Source organism: Myotis brandtii, unplaced genomic scaffold (assembly GCF_000412655.1).
Source record: "Myotis brandtii unplaced genomic scaffold, ASM41265v1 scaffold657, whole genome shotgun sequence".
Taxonomy (NCBI): domain Eukaryota; kingdom Metazoa; phylum Chordata; class Mammalia; order Chiroptera; family Vespertilionidae; genus Myotis; species Myotis brandtii.
Window position 1 is genome coordinate 2436014 of NW_005370552.1, and position 22109 is coordinate 2458122.

A 22109-nucleotide genomic window follows, 5' to 3' on the forward strand; every position below is an offset into this window, starting at 1 on the left:
GCGCCAGCCAAGGACTGGGAAACTACATTGTGGCTTATTCACAAAATGAAGTGAACTCCATCTGCATCAGCACAATTCACAAAAGCAACATTGAATGCAAAACAAACCGCAAAAGGGTATGGAACATATGAAAGCAGGTATGTAAAATACAAACACATGACACGGTACCATATTCTTTTTAAAAAAATATATTCTTACTGATTTCAGAGAGGAAGGGAGCGGGAAAGAGAGAAACATCAATGAGGAGAGAGAATCATGGATCGGCTGCCTCCTGCACGCCCCACACTGGGGATGGAGCCCATAACCCGGGCATGTGCCCTTGACCGGGAATCGAACTGTGACCTCTTGGCTCATAGGTCGACGCTCAATCACTAAGCCACACTGGCCAGGCTTTAAAAAAATATTTTTATGAATCTATAAATACACAATAAAAATAAAAAACAGACATGGTAATGTACACAATATGTACACCAACTGCGAGTTAATGGTTATATTTGGAGAGATTTAAAGCACACATGGCAACATGTTAATGTCTGTTAAACCTGTGTGGTAGTATACGAGTATTTTATATTATTTTTGGTATATTTCTAAGTGTTTGAAATAGTTCATAATAATAAAGAACTCTGTAGATCAGAATTAAAAGGAGCAAATTCTGAAATTTTCCTGGATAATTCAAGAATACTACGCTGCTACAAAAAAGAAGGAACTTTTACCATTTGCAACAGCATAGATGGAACTAGAGAGCATTATGCTAAGTGAAATAAGCCAGTCAGAGAAAGATAGATATCACATGCTCTCACTCATGTGGGATATAATGATCAACAGAATTTGATGAACAAAAACAGATGCAGAGACAAATGGCAGGGGAGGGGGGGGGTTAGAGAGCAACCAAAGAACTTGTATGCATGCTTATTAGCATAACCAATGGACACACACACTGGGGCGGTGGGGGCTTGCCCAGGGTGGGAATGGTTGGGGGAGAGTTCAACACAGAATGGCATTTACAAAACAAAATTATTTGAGAATAAAAATTTATAGAAAAATTAGATGCTCAGAAAAAAGTAACATTTCTATTAATTCCCTTGCTTTGACAATGTTAACAAATACCAACCTAAACTGAAATTTAGCATTTCTGTTTATATGATTTTAAATACTGCTTTTCCCTCGTGTTCTCAAAATTATTATTTTTTATATTAGTGGTAAAGATTTTATATGCTTACATGAATATTGTAAACATATAGTTTGAATGGTTAAATTACAATGTCTATTATTACCACTAGTTTTATGAAATATTAAAACAAATACACTCATAGTTCTCGAAGCCGTCTCAAGATTTGACTAAGTGAGATGATCTCTACAAAGCCCTGCACAATGGCATTCTGAAAAAAATTTAAAAGTACAGAGTTAATTCTTGCTACATTTGTGGGACGATAAATTTTCATAAAAATCAACTTGCCTATAAGCTCATAACAAATCTTGTTTACCAGTAGAAGTTCCACTAATAACCTGAATCCTGAGAATGTTTCTAAATTTTTAGAAAAGAAAGGAAAAAAAACCCATGCCACTTACCAAATTTAAGGCTATTTATTAGATATAATCTTTTATTTCGTACTTCACCACTAGTGTATACAAGCAGGAAACACTGTCCCTACCTCCCCCGACCCAAGGTTTAGTTCTAGAAGCATATAGAAAAAGGAAATTCAGAAGTGCTGTACCCTCACCAAACAGGGCAGACTTAAATGCCTGGCTGCTGGAGCGAGACAGAAATGCTGGGTGCGGCTGTGCATTTTGAGACAGAATTGTGGGCAGAGCTGGTTTGATGGTGGTTGACTTGCTAAGATCAGGTCCCTAGAAAAAGAGAATTCTATTCTCGTACAAAAGGTCCGATGTTCAGCATCTTTTGGAAATGAAGTTTTCAATCCTGCTGATGTAAAGTAGAACTAATATGATTACAACTATCTGAAGCAATGCCTACGGAAAGTTATCCATAAGAGAAAAGCAGCATGAAACCGAGTTCTCCCAACAGGCAACCTGGATTTTGCAGAAACATGTTCATGGGCTAATTATTCTTTAACCTTTTGAAATACAAATGGAAATCTATTTTCCCAGATATTGAAATACATTCTTCCCCTTTAATAAGGAGAACACTGTGGAACAGACGCAAAGAGAAACTTTTCATGAAACAATACACGTCTCCAAGCGGACCTTCAATGAGACACGAGAAGACTATTGGACCAACTGATGCTCTCAAAAGGGTTGGAGCAGGAACAACTCGGAGGGAAGCTAAGACTCTGTTAGTCACGATGTGCTGGAATCTTGCAAAGTGGGGTTGAGTGAATTTGAAAAAAAGGTTCCTGAGTGACTCTGACACACTTTCCTCCCTCAGAGAATCACCGGAAGGAAAGGAGACACCAAAAAATTCATCAGGAAAGGGAAGGATGGATTAATAAATAGTGCTGCCCTTATTCTATATAATAAAAGGCTAATATGCAAATCGACCGAACGGTGGAACGACTGGTCACTATGATGCGTATTGACCGCCAGGGGGCAGGTGCTCAATGCAGGAGCTGTTCCCTGGTGGTCAGTGCGCTCCCATAGGGGGAGCGTCACTCAGCCAGAAGCCGGGCTCATGGCTGGTGAGCGCAGCGGCGGTGGCGGGAGCCTCTCCTGCCTCTGTGGCAGTTGGACATCCCACAAGGGCTCCCGGAATGTGAGAGGGTGCAGGTCAGGCTGAGGGACACGCCCCCAGTGCACGAATTTCGTGCACTGGGCCTCTAGTTTAAAATAAAAAGCCAATTCATAGCCTCACCTCATTACACACACACACACACACACACACACACAAAGTGGATAAAAGAGTTACATGTAAATGATGAAAATATTAATAGATTCAAAAATATGTAAGTGACAAATGTGCTCATTTTAGACAATTTGGAAAATACCAGGAAATATACTATAAAGGACAAAACAACTACAGTGTATAACCCATCTTTCTAGTGATTTCATTCTAGATTACCTTTATTTCTATTTTTAACTTATATTAATTGAGATATAGTATATGCAATGTGTACCTAGCTAGGAAAACATGTTTATTCCTATGAAAACATTTATATATGTATAGAAAATAAAAGTCTGGATGGGAAATAAAACATTCCTAAAAATATTAAAAAAAAATAAAAATATGTAAGTGACTAACTCATTAGTATGTGACTAACTCATTTGTGGATGGGAAGGAACTTTCTATTGATAAGACAATAGAAAGAACCATAGGAAAAAAATGCATAGATTTGACTAAAAAGTAGATTTTTGGGGGGTTAAAAACCATAAAAATAAAAGCAAAAGCACAAAGTGGGGAAAAATTCATCTGACATTGATGGAAAGCCTTTTGTGTCCGGCGCCAATACACACTGTGAACTTGTAAAGAAACCCATATTTTTGATAAAAAGAAAGCACTGGAAACTCAGAATGTAATCTGAACTCTGCCAGGTCCGATGAGGCAGAAACATTCTCATCGGTGGCTGCGGTGTCTTCATTCACAGCTGCACGCCCAGGTGAGGACACGGGCCGCGAGGGCGGGCGCAGACTGGCTTCGGATGGAGGAGGTGGGTGGCTGGGTGCTGGGAACAGCTGACCCAGAATCGGAAGGGAAGTAAATGCTGCTGGGTTCGTCCTAAACGTCTATTTTGCTTCTTATTTCCCCTCTTCAAGTTCACATGCGAGGACAGGGGAAGCAAAGGATAGCTATTTATGGGTCCTTTGCTGTGCAAGGTGCTTGAAATGCACTATGATCACTGAATCATCCCTGGATGGGGTGTGCATAGCAATGGCATTTCCCACGAGGGGATGTGAGTTGATAAATTTTTATTCCCTGGACATCGTGTCTTCTGAGACAATGCTTTTCATTTTCACTTCATCCTGCCCAAACACAATGGTAATGACCGAGATGTCGCTTTTTATTTTATTTAAAAATATATTTTTATTGATTTCAGAGAGGAAGGGAGAGGGAGGGAGAGAGAGAGAAACATAAATGACAAGAGAGAATCACAGATTGGCTGCCTCCTGCACCCCCCACACTGGGGATGGAGCCCACAACCCGGGCCTGTGCCCTTGCCTGGAATCGCACCCCGACGTCCTGGTTCATAGGTTGATGCTCAACCACTGAGCCACACTGGCTGGGCTGCGATGTCTCTTTTTAAACATTAATTGGCATTCATATGTATTTGTGGCAAAAGGTTCTGCTTACAAAGCATCAAGATTGTGTAATGTCAACCGAAATCTTCAAGACTAGTTTTGTAGCTCTCAACATTTGTACTCTGAAGGCGCAAAGGCTACAGGTTGAACAGGAGAGAACAATCCAACCGGAGCATCCCACCGTCATTCATTTTGCTTCTGGCCCCGGAAATGCAGAAAGAGCCTGCAGGAGACGAGCTTTAGGAAAGGTTGCTAAGTATGGTTTGGAAACGGGTGTTGATGACGCATAGAATCTCTCTGCGTTAGTAAAGCCACGCAAGTTATTTCAGGGGCAAAAGTAAGCTGTTACAGTCAGACTGTGATGGGGTAATTCCGCATATCACCTTTTTTTCTGAAACATTTCAAATACACAAAAAGGAGAAAACAGAACTTACAGGCAGCTAAGCACTCCTCATCCAACCTGCACAGTTGCTAATGTTCTGGCCTCTTTGCTTAAACTGTTTCCTTGCATCCACACAATCCAAAAAGTTTAGACACTAAAGCTCACCCCAAGCCTCTCTTCTTTAAAAAAAATATTTTTTAAATTAATTTCAGAGAGGAAGGGAAAGGGAGAGAGATAGAAACATCCATGATGAGAGAGAATCATGGATCGGCTGCCTCCTACACGCCCCTACTGAGGATCGAGCCCGCAACCCAGGCCTGTGCCCTTGACTGGAATTGAACTTGGGACCCTTCAGTCGGCAGGCCGACGCTCTATCCACTGAACCACACCAGCTAGGGCCCAAGCCTCCCTTCTCAAGTTCGTGTATACCATTCTGATATGTAACTTTATACTTTTGTAACATATGTATACATAACAATACACTTCAGTTTTTCTTTTTAAAATGGACACAAATAGTATCTTCCTGTTAAATTCTTTTGTCAACATTTCTCACATCATGTTTCGCTTGGCACATATAAATCTCATTCATGTTCACTGGTGGGAAGTGGTTCTTTTTACGGGAAGTGTTTTGTTGGACAAATAAACACCACCTCCAGTCTCCATCCCCCCAACAACGGGTTCTTAGGTGGTTTCCACTTCTTTACTATCAGAAGCCATGCTCAAGTGAAGACTCTTGTACGTCCTGTGCGCGTGCAGTTTCTCTCTGGCTGACATCTAGCAGTGGCGATGCTTGCTTGGATGGCTATGCGCATCCTCAGTTTCTTAGTTGTGACAAATTGCTCTCCAAGATAATTTTATCAGTTTATGTACCTATCCCACTGCTAGGAAGATACGAGTTCTTGTTTACCCACATCCTCAGCGATACTTGGTTTTCTCAGGTTTACTAACTTTTGCCATCCTGGTGGGTGTGAGATGGCCTCTCCCTGCGGTTTTAACCTGTACTTCCCTAATGACAAGGGGAATGGAGCATCATCTCATGTTTTTTGTCCATTTACATTTCTCCTTGGGTAAACGTACCTGTTCATATCCGTACCTCTCCCTCTCTTCCCTCAATGAGTCACTCATCTTTTATTTCTTTCTTTCAAATTGTTGAAGCAGCTCTCCATATATTCTGCAAGTGAATCTTTGCTGTTCATGTGGGTGGCAAATGACTTCCACCAGAATGGGACTTGCCCTTTGCTCATGGTGCCTTTTGCCAGACATTTTCAGGCAAAGAAAGACATTTTCTGATGAATAAATCCAGATAAACCCTGGTCTTTGAAAGACACCCCTCAAGGACCACCACACTAAAGAACTGCAGATGAAATTACCGATTCAGTAAGACAATTTGGCATTTCAGTCATAAATAGTACAAAGGAGTCCAAATGAGGTATTCCCTAAGAACTCCGAAATAGAAATGTTTCCTGAGAGTTAAACTATAACATTCAAACATCAGAGTACAGACATGCAAATGCCTTTAAAGCACAGAAAATCTCCTAGACCAGGAGTTGACTGGCTCAATGTATCAACAAATTTAAAGAAAGAACTGGCCATTCACTAGGGGGTCAGTGAGGGAAAATTAGGAGGAAACAGGCGGGGGGGATTAGGACGATGTTGGTATTGGCCACTCAAACACAGTCCGGAGGAAGAGCCTTGATCAACGGACCAGGAGCGTTATCATCCTGGTGGTAAGGCCACAGCGAGGGTGATGGTGGGGCTGGATCTAATAGGTCTTCTTAGCCCAGTGACATTACACATCCTATATAATAAAAGCCTAATATGCTCAGTGTCCAGTGGACCGGTTGGCTATTCAACCAATCAAAGAGTAATATGCTAATGATATGCTAAGGCCACACAACTGCTCACTATGACGTGCACTGACCACCAGGGGGCAGACACTCTGACTGGTAGGTCGCTTGCTGCTGGGGTCTGGCCAATTGGGAGTGGGTGAGACTGGCTGGACATGCCCTGGAGCCCTCCCACGGTCCCTCCCTGGCTGGCCAACCTCCTGCGTCTCTCCCTGGCCCTGATCGTGCACCGGTGGGGTCCCTCAGCCTGTCCTGTGCCCTCTTGCAATTCGGGACCCCTCGGGGGATATCAGAGAGAGGTTTTGGCCCCATCCTGCAGGCCAGGCCGAGGGACCCCACTGGTGCATGAATTCGTGCACTGGGCCTCTAGCTATTAGATAATGAACTGAGAGGCAGCATAACAGACAGGTTAAAAGGGTGGCTGTTGCAGCCAGACTGCCGGAGTTCAATTTCTAGCTCCACCACTTACTGTGAACCTTGGACAAGCTTTTGTTCCTCTACCAAGAAAAGCAGAATCATAGTTGTACGTAACTTAGATCGTTGTTATGAGGACTAAATGAGTGAGTAAATGTGCCTGGCCAGTAGAAAATTGTGAATGTCAGTTATCCAAATACTCAAATGCCAAGGGAAAGGTAGGGGAAATACATCAAATATACAAAATGCAGGTAAACTTCAGAACTAGGAAGATGCACAGCAGAAGGTGACCCGGATCAGAGGAGGTGGCGGAAGTAAGTCATAAAGGGTCATTTAACATTAGATTTGTGAACAACGGCCTTGTCCGGGGCAGGACTGGGAACAGACCCTTCTCCCTGGCGCTGGCCAGAACCGCAGTCTGGCACTTGAGCAAGTGGACGAGGGGAATGGAGGGTGTCTCGCAGGATGACAGGTGAAGGACAGCTGAAAGAAGGGGATTGTTCAGCCTTGAAGCAGAGACCAAAGGGAAGGTGTGAGAGCCAAAATGTGTGTGTGTGGCCTCGGAGAGAAAGCAGGAAGAGGACCCGTTGTGGAGGAGCGCTGCGCATGTCTCACATGGAGTAGAGAGCCACTGAGTTATCTGCTCACAGAACTGCTTCAGTACAGCCTGGGCCCCCGGCAGGCTGGGAAGGCAGCAAAGCATTTCGAGCATCTGATACAGTTTGGAAGAGATGCTCTTCAGCTCCCTTTCATAGAAGGTTTGTGTCTTGCAGAACATCCAATGCCTTAACGGTGAGTGGCAACCAAAGGCCACCTGTGACCATGTGCCAAGGCATGAACGTCCTCAAGGCGACTCAAGGGAGTGCACCGGGGGAAAGGAGGTGCTTTGTGAATGGCCAATGGTCCCCAAGCAGGTTTCCTGAATCTTCTTTTATAGCACATTTGTCCCATGTCCCTTCCTCAGCACACAGTAGGCACGTTGCTAGAGAGGCTGTTTAAACTATGTCTGAAATGAGCTGATGGATTCTGGGAGCGTTGTGATATTTAGGTCCGGTGTTCAGGTCTCTCTGCTGTCTTTCTGAGCTCTGGCTTTGCTTTGTGTCATCAGACGTTGCATCTGGAAGGGGGGACAAGACACGTTCCCCGCAGACCTGGCTCAATAGCATGAGCTCAGGTCGGAATGGCCGTCACTGCTGGCGATGCTGGCATGGGCGTCGTCCCTCTACAGGGCGTGCCTCCACTGTGCCCCTTCCCTGGACTCAGCAGCACCTCTTCTTCTTCCCCAATTCGCTGTGGTCTCTGGTTCCCTACCTTCTCTTATAATTGCCTTTCTCAGAATTGAATGCCCGCTTCGGTGTGTCCCGATCGCTCAGAAGCAGAAATGCTTCGTATGTGTAGAGAAGGCACTCTGTGCTCAGAAGAAAAACGCTGTTTCCTCTATATTAAAAACAGCTCCCAGCTGGCTGCAAGGGAACTGATGAGCTTTGCATGCCTGCTCGTCTTCAGTTCCCCTTTGTGGCCAGTGTGACTTGAAAAACACTGGAACATACAGGGTCAGCTCTTGCGGGGACCGATTGCAGAGTTCCAAATAGATGTGGGCAGTAGAGAGAGAAGTCAGCCAAGTAAGTACATGTGGGTCTCATGCTCTGATGGTTTGCATTTGGGATCCCCAAAAGAATGAGAGCGTGAGAAATGAGTACCACCTAGTATGGTGGGAGAGAAGCTACAAGGGGCAAGTGAGACTGAGAATCTTTCTATACTAGTCCCCCAACCCCCGTCTGTGGGGGCTAACGATCCAAGACGCCAGTGGATGCTATATACTATTTTTTCCTATACATACACACATACCTATGATAAAATCTAATTTATAAATTAGGCACAGTGAGAGATTAACAACAATAAAATAGAATAATTATAACAACACTAGAGGCCCGGTGCAAGAAAATTCATGCACTGAGGGTTGGGGGGGGGTCCCCTCAACCCAGCCTGCCTCCTCTCAGTCTGGGAGCCATCAGGGGATGTCCTACTGACGGCTTAGGCCCTAGGTCCTTGCAGCGCTGTGGCTTTGTCTGGATGGACGTCTGTAAGATGTCTGCTCTAATGAGCATATTACCCTTTTATTAGTATAGATATTGTATCACAGTCATATAAATATGGTCTCTCTCTCTCTCTCTGATAACCCATCTGATAACCAAGATGGCTACTAAGTGACTGACAGGCAGGGAGTGTGGACAGTATGCGGACGGTGGACAAGGAGATGGTTCTTGGCCTGAGGTATGATGAGAGATTTCATCACCCTACTCAGAAAAGCACGCAAATTAAGGGATAAGCTATTTACAGAGGATAAAAAGTACAAAGGAAACAGTATGGCTCCTGAGACTTCCAACAGACCTTTTAATATAAGAAATCATTAAAACAATCTGACAGCTCCAAGACCAAAGTGGGACAGGGTGGACGTCCCTTTGCAAAGTAAACGCTGGCCTGTGGATTCAAGGGTCCCAGGTTCGATTCTGGTCAAGGGCACATGCCCAGGTTGCAGGCTTGATCCCCAGTAGGATGTGCAGGAGGCAGCTGACCAATGATTCTCTGTCGTCATTGATGCTTCTATCTCTCTCTCCCTTTTCCTTCCTCTCTGAAATCAATAAAATATATTTTAAAAATAAAAAAAGTAGATCAACATTCTCTGTAGCTCCTCTCATCCAGAGGTGAATTCTTTGCCCACCTCTTGAAGCTGGGCAGATGCTGTCACTCGCTTTGATCAGTAAAATGTGCTGGATGCTGGATGACATTGGAGCAAGACCATAAGAGGCCTTACAGCTTCCAGTGTTGCTCTCTTGGAACCAATCCCATCGGGTTATAAATAAACCCAGGGTGAAAGATCACATGGAGAGAGATGCTCGGCCTGCACAGGCATCCCAGCTGAGGCTCCAGACACGTGCGTGAGGCCATCTTGGACCACTCACCTCAGATGACTAAGAAGCTGTGTGAATGACCCCAGGTGAGAATGACTGAAGAACCGCCCAGCTGAGCCCAGAACAAATTGCAGAACTGACAATGAACGGATGGTTGTTGGCATAAGCCACCAAGTCTGGGGGATGGTTTGGTACACAATAGGTAAATGATGCATATCTATATATATAAAAGGCTAAGCGACTGTCTGATAGGTATGACGCACACTGACCACCAGGGTGAAGACGCTCAACACAGGAACTGCTGAGCTGCAGTGACTTGGCAGTGGTGGTTCTCAGGTAACACACCCTGGAACCAGAGAGGAGGGAGCCCGATTCCTCAAGGGGCTGTGTGATTCCACCTTTAGCCATGGGTCATGTTGTTGCTGGGGCACTGTCGGCCCCGAATCTGGTTTACTGCACACTTGTGTTTGCATTCCACACCCTGTACGACAGCAACTTTGCAGAGTGCCCTCTGGCACTCCGGGACCCCTCGGGGGATGTTGGAGAGCCGGTTTTAGCCTATCCCCGCAGGCCAGGCCGAGGGACCCCACCTGCTAGAGGGACCTCGCTAACTCCACAGACGCCCTTGGAGCCACGGTCCACTGCCCCAGGTGCGGCCAGCCAGGGAGGGACTGCAGGAGGTTGGCTCCAGGGCGTGTCCAGCCCATCTCGCCCAGTCCCACCCCGCCGGCCACCTTCTAATTAATTTCCTTTCAATGTGCATGAATCTGTGCACCGGGTCACCAGCAAAATATAATGAAAAGCATATGTACCACTGATTTCTAAAATGGTGAGACAAATATAATAATTTTATTAACAAAAAAGACAATGCTTCATCCCCAGTAGGGAGCATGCAGGAGGCAGCCAATCGATGATTCTCCTCATTGATGTTTCTATCTCTCTCTCCCTCTTCCCTCTTCTCTGAAATCAATAAAAATATATATAAAAAGTTAAAGGGAAACTAAAAATATGATGAAAGCTTCTGCATCTGCATACTCCAATGTCAGACTTTCTTTTTACCACTAGGACAATTATAGTTGTGAAGATTTTACAAAGCTGACTCTTGTGCTAATCACTAGTACAAAACCCCCAAAGAACCCCCGAAGTACATATCCTATTAAAGGCGGGTGAATAGCACCGCGTGTTCACTTTAAGGATGCAAATCCACTGTCCGCACAATTACTTTTATTCTCTAACACTTAAAGTGTTTTTCAGCTACTAAATTAAAGAAGGCTTATCATTTTGTTAGAGCTCAAAACACTACACTTTTAAATTGTTTCACATTTTCTGGTTAGAAAATAGCGCAACGCAGGCACCGTAGTGCTTCAGCCTTTAGCAGCAAGAGGTGTAACTAGGGCCGGTAACACACTGCCCTCTTCTGGACACAGCACCTTCAAAGCAACGAGTCTCTCACAGACTTTTTCTGGGTTAAAATGTAACTGTTGTTTCTTCTTTCCAATGTTCTCCACCAGATATTTCTGGAGATATGAGCTTATATTTCCTGGATGCAATACTTGATTTGCAGATTCATTGAAGCGATCCATTTTAGGCTGGTTTTTGATGGAGACAAGGGGAGGAGACAGCATGGCAATATTAGCAACTCTGCCATGTCTAGTGCAACTGGAGAAATATCTAAAACACGAAGACTTGCTTAGAGGGATGCCTGAAAACGACTACTTCAAGTCTCATATATCGCCATCCATCAAAAGATTACCAAGATGCGCTCTGGCCGGTGTGGCTCAGTGGATAGAGCGTCGGCCTGCGGACTGAAGGGTCTGGGGTTTGACTCTGGTTGTGGGCTCGATCCCCAGTAGGGGGCGTGCAGGAGGCAGCCAATCCATGATTCTCTTTCCTCATGGATGTTTCTCTCTCTCCCTCTCCCTTCCTCTCTGAAATCAATCAATAGAAATATATTTTTAAAAAAGAAGAGAAAATGAATAGAGACACTAGTAGGTACAGCAGGTAAGATCTAATCCACCAAACTCTTCCTCGTTTTCCTTTGCCATCTCTCTTCCCCTCCCCTTGGATGAGGACAGGACCATTTTATTTAGAAATGCAACAGAAGCGATTGCTAGTAAAACGGCCAGGTGTATATGACACAGGAGCCTCTACACCTCCTTGCAATTCAAGTGGTTGTTTCCCGGCGCAGAGGCATATATAGTTTGTAGCTGTGCTGATGTGATCTCCTAAATTAGTTTTAGAATTCTATCATCAGATGCTTTATTTTCTGAAAACTTTATATACTCTTGGCTTTTCAAAGAACTTGTAAAAAAAAAAAAAAAGGTAGGCTCTGAAGCATAATATGAACCGAACTTGACTGATGCGAAGATGGTGAAATTCAACATCGGCCTGTCCTCCAGATTTTCCCTCATCGCACCCAAGGTCGAAGTTTCTTCCCTTCCCCAAGCCTGCTACTTTCCCGGCTGCTTTCCCACTGCCACCTCGGAGGCCATTCCGATTCTATGACTGCCACCAACACTGCTGAGTGCCTCTGTGGTGGGTGTTTCTAGAAGACACGCCCCGCCCACTGCATTCAAGCCCATAGGACACGACAAAGGTCAAAGGTGAAGCACAAGCATTGATTAGGCCCATGGAGGTCTTGTCATTAGACCTTTCTTACAAAGCTAATCATTTTTCACTCTGGCTGGTGTGGCTCAGTGGGTAAGGTGTCAGCCTGCGGACTGAAGGGTCCTGGGTTCGATTCTGGTCAAGGGCACAGGCCCGGGTTGCGGGCTCACTCCCCAGTGTGGGGCGTGCAGGAGGCAGCCGATCCATGATTCTCTCTCATCATGGATGTTTCTCTCTCTCTCCCTCTCCCTTCCTCTCTGACATCAATACAAATATTTGAAAAAGCGAACCATTTTCTGGACTCTCCCACATTTCCGACCGGCTGGGAAATGTGCCCAGGGGTGCTGAGAAACCAGCTCTCAGGGGCAAGTAGAGGTTCTTCACACCCCGGCTGAGGGCAGGACGGCTGTGGCCAGACCCCCACATCCTGCAGCGGGCGGGGCGCTCGGCGGCCCGGAGACCACAGCTCTGAGCTCACAGCTGTGCTTCCTCCCGGAGGCACCACTGGCCTGGGGTGTGCTGAACGGGCCGCAGGCAAGCTTCGATGCCCCCCCACCCCCCCAAGTTGGAGGAATAATGATCTTTGGCATGTGATGCTCTAATGGGGATGCAGGAGGCGTGGCTCCTCCCCTGCTCACAGCCGCCCGGGCCCCGAGCTAGGGAATGGCCGGAGCATAGACGCGGGCGTGGACAGCCCCAAAGGACTGTCTAGTTGAAGCACAAACATTCAGGTCAACGGAGGTGTCTTGTGCCTGCTGGGTTCTAGCCTGCCCCCCCCCCTCTTTTGTTAATCCTCACCGGAGGATATTTTCCATTGATTCTTAGGGAGAGGGAGAGACAGAGAGAAACATTGATGTGAGAGAAACACATCGATGGGTTGCCTCCTGCACGCGCCCCAACCAAGGCCCGGGCCGGGGAGAAGCCTGAAACTGAGGTATGTGGCCTTGACTGGAATCGAACCCGGGACCCTTCAGTCCAAAGGCTGACACTCTATCCACTGAACCACACTGGCTAGGGCTACTTTTTTTTTCTTTAAATATATTTTTATTGATTTCAGAGAGGAAGGGAGAGGGAGAGAGATGGAAACATCCATGAGAGAGAAGAATCATGGAGTTGCCTCCTGCACACCCCTCACTGGATTTCTGTTTCCATTCTCAGACTCTCACTGGTTTAACTTTCCAAGAGAAGGTAGTGTGATGCAGGTCTGCTCCCAGCTGCACACCCTTAGCTTTTATCTAGTTACTAGCTCCGACTGGTTGCACAATTCTATGCAGAAAATCGGTTTCACAATTCTTTATATCATACTATCACTATTCATTTTATCCGAGGTATACCTGAGGTTCAGACTCTAGAACAGGTGTGGGCAACCCCTGGCACGCGTGCCAAACATGGCACGCCAGTAACTTTTGCTGGCACACGAAACCCTCTCTTATAATCTTCCATTTACAATTTTTTTCTTAATATCGACTTTTTTATTTTTCAGATAAATTCAGTGTAGGTGCATCTTAGATAAATAAATAATTTTACATAACATGAATACCTTAAAAAATAAATGTATTTTTCATCATCATATACTGTGTTTTTGTCGCTCGAATGAATTTTATTACTTCTTCAAGGTTCTTCACATACGTACACCTTAAGAGATATCAAGTAGGCGTAACATGTTCTCAAAAAATTAGGGTTGGCACGCAGAAGAATTTTGAGTCAGAGATTTTGCTGGTTTGGGCACGCACTCACAAAAGGTTGCCCACCCCTGCTCTAGAACTTCCCAGGATTCCCCAAATCTACTCTGAAATGCTCCGAACCAACTCTGATTCTGAATGGAGGCAGCACAGGGCATTTCAAAGTAGAATGAGCTAGTTCTTAGCAAGCAAGTTGGGACCCAACTCCCTGGGTGCAGTGCTTACAGTGTGCTGTGCTGGGCCTCACTTCTTTTAAAAAAATATATTTTATTCATTTCAGAGAGAGAGAGAGAGAGAGAGAGAGAGAGAGAGAGAGAGAAGCATCCATGATGAGAGAGAATCATGGATTGGCTGCCTCCTGCATGCCCCACACTGGGGATCGAGCCCGCAACCCAGGCATGTCCCCTGACCGGGAATCAAACTGAAATCTCTTGGTTCATGGGTCCATGCTCAACCACTGAGCCACACGGGCCGGACTGGGCCTCACTTGTTTATCCTTGTCTGTGAAATCATCTGTGGGTGGCTTATCGCAATTCATCCTTATCAAGAATAAAGGGAAACAAAACTTAGTTTCCTTACCTAACAGCTTCTGTAGATAAGAAAACTGATTTTACAGACAAGTTGGTACGAATATTTGATTGGGTCAATACGGAGTGGTTCCCTCTACCACTGTGTGGTGTAAAACTAGCCACGGGGCTCAAACCGTTGAACTTCAATCAAGCCTGCTAGTCAAGCTAGCTGAGGTGTCACTGGGGCATAAGAGAACCACAGGGAAGGACAGTATATATATGGTCCACCAACTTCCTCCCACTCTCTCACTGCAGAAACAGAGAAATTAGTTGTCTTTTGGGTGGGAAAGGTAGTTGCTACGTTTGCTACAGCTACTGGATTTCTACAATAGTGTTTATTTCCTTTTTTTTCCCCCACTGTCGTCAGTGTCATGCAAGAATCTCTTCACACTGACATACACTGCAGGGCACTGAAGGCGTGATGAGCAGAGAAGCCGAATCTGAAGTTTAGCATCACTGCCCTGAATAACGGAGCCTCGCTCGCATTAGCTGCTTGTACAGGTAAGAGAGCTGGTCAGCGTAGTCATTATGTAGATGACCATTAGTAACTGAACTTAGACTTGTAGAACCTTTTTCATCTGTCAAATCAGCTGAGACCCAATGTGTGCACGACTCAAGACAGTCAGCATACTGAGGGGAATGCAGGCTTGGAGAGATCGTTTTGGAGAACAATTCTCTCTCTCTGTGTGTGTGTGTGTGTGTGTGTGTGTGTGTGTGTGTGTGTGTATAGTGATTTTTCTTTGATTTCTTAAGCCTAATACTATTTTCTAAATTTTAGAAACGAATTATCCAGTACTTTTGTTTGGGAAGCTGAAGATGTGAACTAGTTGTCATTTGTTACATTGAAGTTCAGGGTCAATGTCATTCCTCTCATAGTGCTAGACTCTGTGGAAGTCTCTTTACCTCCCTTCTGTTCTGAAGCATTTGCTAGTGTGAAACAGAACAAGGTGATGGTAAGGAGTAAGAGATCAGATGCTGTATGAGGTGGTCTACTTTAAAAAAAAAAGAGGAACATTATTAATACAGAAACATGATCACGTTTACAGATTGTGGTATAGAATGTATTATCTACACAAGGCAGGGGGCTAGTGTGTTTCTTTCATATCATCATAAACAAGGTCCATTTCTTCTGGAAAATAAAAACTACTTTTTAAAAAAATATATTTTATTGATTTTTTACAGAGAGGAAGGGAGAGGGATAGCGAGTCAGAAACATCAATGAGAGAAACACTGATCAGCTGCCTCCTGCACACCCCCTACTGGGGATGTGCCCGCAACCAAGGTACATGCCCTTGACCGGAATCAAACCCGGGACCCTTTACTCCACAGGCCGATGCTCTATCCACTGAGCCAAACCGGTCAGGGCAATAAAAACTACTTTGATCAGATCAATTTTCCTTAAGAAAGAAACTGGCTCAGTTCACTTTCCACTTGACTGATGTGCTACAGTTTAGGTTTCAGATATTTACAAGCAGATATGATACACTAACTACAAGCAGATTCCGATTTGCCAGGTGGAGTGGATTCAAACACACCAGTAGACATGAATGAAGGGTCTCAGTATGTGAACTAGAGACACTGCATAGCCTTCAGGTTTTCAAGTCTTTAGGTGGGTCTTGTTTGGTATAAAAATTATTTCAAAATTGTAATAGGGATTTTTTTCAAATATACTGTTTCTGCAACCCAAGAGGCAAAAATATAACCATGATTCTGAAGAGAGAGAGAGAACAAGCAGCCCCGAGGGGCCGGGGGCATATGAGAATCTCAGGAGACAATGTATGGTCAACATTTTGTGTTTAGCCAAAGAGCGGATAGGATTCTAAAAATAAGACTGAGAATCCTCACTCGAGATTAGAGAAGAATAGAGAATGTGGTTCCTAGAAAGTTATGGTGGAAAAACTCAAGAAATGTGGCACATTCTGAGAAATCTCATGATTCTTATTTGACCAGAACCCAAGAACTTCTCTTATTCTCCCCTGAAAGAAATGAGGACATGGAAAAAATAAGAATGACAAGGAGTTTTTATGTGGCTTTTCAACCCTTTATGTGTACCCTGTAAAGAAAGATTTAAAAATAAGACAGAAAAGCAAACGCCACACCTGCATTTTGGCTGGGATTAAAATAACGTCTAAAAAACCTCTTCTCTGAAAAACCAGATACTCAATTACACACACAGACACGTGAGGGCGCTCTAACCAACAAGCACAGCAGCTACAGTTTTGACAGAATTTGAAAGTAAACTTCGTATTGAAGCAGGACTGTTGAGCGTTAAGTATTTGAAATACATTATTGATGACCTTTGGTAAAGATCCTGGGTTTTCGGTGTTTGCCTTGGTTACTACACTTCCCTTCTGTGCAATTCAGGATCTTGCCCGAGTATCTGTTTCTGTGGAATTAAGTTTGCTTCTGAAATAGGAAAAGAGACTCTTCTAACAGTATTAGCTTTTGGAGAAGTGCTTTAATCCAGCCATGGAGAGACACCATTTTGAACAGTATTTGTGTACAATGAATGTGATGATTACAGATCAGTCTTCTCTCTATGCTTTGGCAACAGGTTCCCTTGGCCAGTGTGTGTATTGCTTGGAAGTGCCTTAAAATGATAAAAAAGTACCTTTCTAGAAAGAAAAATCAATTGTCATTTACAAACTGCTTTAGAGTCTAATAGAAGAACTACAAAGCCCTCTAGTAAAAGTGATAAAACTCAGGCATTTAGCTATGTTTATCAAATTTTGTTTTTTTAGACAAAGGCGCTTTCCGCATCAACTTTTGCTTTTATTTCACCTGCACAATTGGGATCGGAAAAGGTGAGAAGGCATCTACACGTTCCCTTTCCATCCAACACATCCATGTTACTATTTTACCCAATTTTTAAAAACCGTTCACCTTAAATACCATTTATAATTTTAAATATTTACCATGGCGGGGGGAGGTGGAAGAAGGTATAGGGCAGATACATGTTTTAAAAACACCCGCAATTCTGTTCTAGCTCCTGTGACAAAAGTCAAGAAAAGCTGATCTAAATGAATAACCACTCAGCCTCGACATGTATCCGGCCCTCCCCGATCTCTTCCGTGGCTCTGCCAATCCTTTACAGCTTCCTCTGTGTCGTCGGTCTCTTCGGCAATTCTCTCTCTCAATGGGTATTTTTAACCAAAATAGGCAAGAAAACCTCCACTCACATCTACCTGGCGCATCTCGTGACGGCGAACCTACTCGTGTGCAGCACCATGCCCTTCATGGGGATGTATTTCCTGAAGGGTTTCCAATGGGAATATCGATCAGCACAGTGCAGGGTGGTCAATTTCCTGGGGACGCTCCCCATGCACGTCAGTATGTTTGTCAGCCTCTTGATTTTAAGCTGGATCGCCATTAGTCGCTATGCTACCCTGATGAAAAAGGAGTCCACGCCCGAGACCACTTCGTGCTACGAGAAAATATTTTATGGCCATTTACTGAAAAAGTTCCGCCAGCCCAACTTCGCTAAAAAGCTCTGCGTGTACATCTGGGGAGGCGTGCTCGGCATCATCATCCCGGTGATCATCTACTACTCCGTGGTGGAGGCCACGGAAGGAGAGGAGACCCTGTGCTATAACCGGAAGATGGAACTAGGAGCCATGATCTCTCAGATCGCGGGCCTCATTGGGACCACGTTTATCGGATTTTCGTTTTTAGTCGTCCTCACGTCATACTACTCTTTTGTGAGCCACCTGCGAAAGATCAGGACCTGTACGTCCATCACGGAGAGACATCTCATGTACAGTTCCGTGAGGAGGCATCTGCTGGTCATCCAGATCCTACTGCTTGTCTGCTTCCTCCCCTACAGCATTTTTAAGCCCATTTTCTATGTTCTCCACCAAACGGTGAGCTGTGAGCAACTGAATTATTTGATAGAAATCAAAAACATCCTCACCTGTCTCGCCTCAGCCAGGAGCAGCACCGACCCCATTATATTTCTTTTTTTAGATAAGACGTTCAAGAAGATCCTGTATGATCTCTTCACAAAATCTGACTCCACGCCTACCCAGCCCTATGGCTGACTTTGGAGGGGGAAAGCCCACCACCTAGAAGAGCGCTCAGATGACCATAAACGACATGGTCAACGGGCCATAACGCGGTGGGTAACAGGCACCGAGAAGACCTCTTTGGTTTAAAAAGTGACCAGAAAACTCACTTTACAGTTCAACTTGTACTGAAGGCTGAGAGGACAGAGACCTTCAGAGGCAAACGTAAGCGCATTGAAAGGATCCCGCTGCAGAGGAAGCCAACAGACCGTTTTCTATGCAAAGTCAACCACAGGGGCTTCTATTCGGGACAGTGTTTCATGAAGGTAGGACAAGGAAGCCAAAGGTGTGGACTTTCTAATACAAGGGTCCATCTGTGGAGTGTTTTGTTGGGGACTTTGAAGACGAAGAGAAGAAAAAGTGGATACGAAATTTCCTCACTTAAGTCCTATCTAAATGTGTGAATGATACAGTGTAAGAATTCAAGGTATGAAGCACACTATTTGGTATTATGTGGCTTATGATACTAGGAGAAGCAACATTCATTGATTCCAGTATTTCTTAAGCAGATGTTATTTGTAACTCTGCTTAAATATTTGGATCAGACTTTGTCAAAATAAAAAGCGAATACAATGCCATTCTACGCCAATCTGGATCACATTTTGTATAGTTTCCGCTGCATTTTATGTAAATAATGTTGTTATTGATGACAAATAGAACCTGGCATGTAGATATGTTCAATTAATTTTGGTGAAATGAGTGAACCAATGATAAGGCAGTACAATTGCATCACTGTTCAGAGATTGGTCTCTGGAGTTGGGGTCCTTGGGCTCAATCCTAGCTCCACCTCACCCTGTTTAAGTGTTAATTTCCTCATCTGTAGAATGGAAAAGTACTGCACAGTTCATCGGTACTATTATTAAATCAGATGTTACTATTATGAGTAGCTACCATTTACTAAGCACTTGCTACGTGTCTGGCATTCTTCTTACATGCTTTGTAAGTATTATGTCAATGATCACAACCCTAGAGTATGTCAGTTTACTGATTAAAAACTGAAGTGCATGGGTAAGTTGCCCAATATTCTAAGCAAATATTTAAAGAGTAAGCAGTTCTTAATGGTCACATCTTTCTTCCATGCAATAGTCAGTAAGACAAATGATGGTGTCTCTATTCTGTATTATATACATTATAATAATTATTTGTAAAAATGTGTGTTTTATCTTCCCAAAGAGATCATGACCACCTTTGGCGCTATAGTGTGTTTTCTATTTCTACTCCCATGGTACTTGCATTGTATGCTCAGATAAGAACCAAACAAAAACAGTTGAATAAAAATAAAGTTGAATAAATATTCATTGAAACCTGTTACTTAGTGACTTAAAGCGTCATTTATTCTGTCCATGGCAGTTCCTTCAGGTCACACAGCACTTCCCAAAGCCTTTACACTGACAGCAGGTTTGGGTTCATGAATTAAAAATGTAGAAGGAATTCACTCTTCAGATGCCCCACGGGCCAGGTGATCAATACCACTGCAGTGGTTCTCAACCTGTGGGTCGTGACCCTTTGGCGGTTGAACGACCCTCTCACAGGGGTCGCCTAAGACCATCCTGCATAACAGATATTTACATGACGATTCATCACAGTAGCAACATGACAGTTAGGAAGTAGCAATGAAAATAATGTTATGGTTGGGTCACAACATGAGGAACTGTATTTAAAGGGCCAGAAGGTTGAGAACCACTGACATAGAAGTTTCCCTAACACATCTCTGCATGATTTTAATGTAAAAAAAATAGAAAACAAACGGTACATGTTTTTTTTTTTCTCCTGTTTTACTTCAATGCTTAATTGAGAGAAGAAAATCTTCAGAGGAAAGTCTGAGGAACCACCTGCTGGCTCCAAATGCGTCCAGCGCGCGTCTATTCTCCTCCAGCAGCGACCCGATCTCTGGCTGCTCCATCTGCAGACACAGAGGCAGGTGGCCGCCTGAGCGCTGGCTGCAAGCCGAGGTGCCCAAGCCAGAAACTTCATGGACACGAGAGCCACGAATCCCAGAGCAGCGCCCGGCTGGCCAGGAGGGGTCCTGAGGCAGTGTTTCCAGTTACACCAGTACTTTATTCTCACACCAGTTTTCAACCCAAACTCATTAGATTAAGGGGAGCTGAGAAGATGATCCATAGTTTTCATTTAACATACCGTATTAAATCTCACCGCATTTAGGATTTTAAATACATATATCTGCTAAAAATAATTATTTCGTGTAATTTATTTTGAGAGAGAGAGAGAATGTCGGTTTGTTGTTCCACTTATTTATGTAATCATTGGCTGATTCTTTTTATTTTATTTTATATTTTTACTAGAGGCCCGGTGCATGGATTCGTGCACTAGTGGGGTCCCTCGGCCTGGCCTTGTATGCTCAGGGCCTAAACTGGCTCTCCGACATCCCCCGAGGGGTCCCGGATTGCAAGAGGGTGCAGGCCAGGCAGAGGGACCCCACCATTGCACAATTGGGGCCGGGGAGGGACCGTGGAAGGGCTCAGGGCGTGTCTGGCCCAACTCGCCCAGTCCTGATCAGGGCTGGTCGAGGCCGGCCGGGGAGGGACCACAGGAGGTTGGCTGGTGGGGGAGGGACCTCGGGAGGGCTCCAGGGCATGTCTGGCCCCTCTCGCCCAGTCCCGATCGGCCGGACCCCAGCAGCAAGCTAACCTACTGGTTGGAGCGTCTTCCCCCTGATGGTCAGTGAGCGTCGCAGCGACTGGTCAAATGGTTGGACACTTAGCATATTAGGCTTTTATTATATAGGATAGGATTGATTTCAGAGAGGAAGAAGAGGGAGAGAGAGAGGTAAATATCAATGATGAGAAAGAATCATTGTTTGGCTGCCTCCTGGATGCCCTCTACTGGGGATCGGACCTGCAACCCAGGCATGTGCCCTTGATCATAATCAAACCTGGGACCCTTCAGTCACAGGCTGACACTCTATCCACCGAGCCAAACCAGCTAGGGCTGCTGGCTGCTTCTTGCATGTGCCCTAACTGGGGATTGAACCCACAACCTTGACATATGGGTAGGATGCTCTAACAAACTGAGCTACTGGACCAGGGCCTAAAAATCATTATTTGAAAAAGTCACTTTACATGGCTACTATTTAAATAAAACATAAAAGAGATGGCCAAAGCAGTTTCCTACATTTAAAGAGGCAGAGAGCTGTGCCATTTCTCTGTGAGGTGCACATTCTGACAGAGCGCTCCCGTTTAGTTCTCTGTACTGAGCCTGTTACACTCACCATGTTTATCTTAACAGCATCGCGGCTCTCCTGAACGGGTGGCTGCAAATCATGCTGCATTTTTTGTGTAACGTGAAGACCTGGCTATTTAAGGCAGTGGTTCTCAACCTTCCTCATGCTGTGACCCTTTCATACAGTTCCTCATGGTGTGGTGACCCCCAATTTCATTGTTACACATTGAACATAATTAAAGCATCGTGATTCATCACAAAAAC

General features: G+C 44.6%; 2 protein-coding genes across 2 annotated transcripts in view; one reads left to right on the forward strand and one right to left on the reverse strand.

Moving 5' to 3' along the window:
• The window catches only part of CASK (calcium/calmodulin-dependent serine protein kinase (MAGUK family)), a 247896-nt gene that overhangs the window by 114220 nt on the left and 111567 nt on the right, over positions 1 to 22109 (reverse strand). The gene's annotated exons all lie outside the window — the stretch shown is intronic.
• On the forward strand, positions 15038 to 18641 carry GPR82 (G protein-coupled receptor 82). Its single transcript, XM_005880882.2, has 2 exons — positions 15038 to 15105; positions 17591 to 18641. The coding sequence occupies exon 2, from the start codon at positions 17625 to 17627 to the stop codon at positions 18639 to 18641; it is 1017 nt and encodes a 338-aa protein (XP_005880944.1). The 5' UTR covers positions 15038 to 15105; positions 17591 to 17624.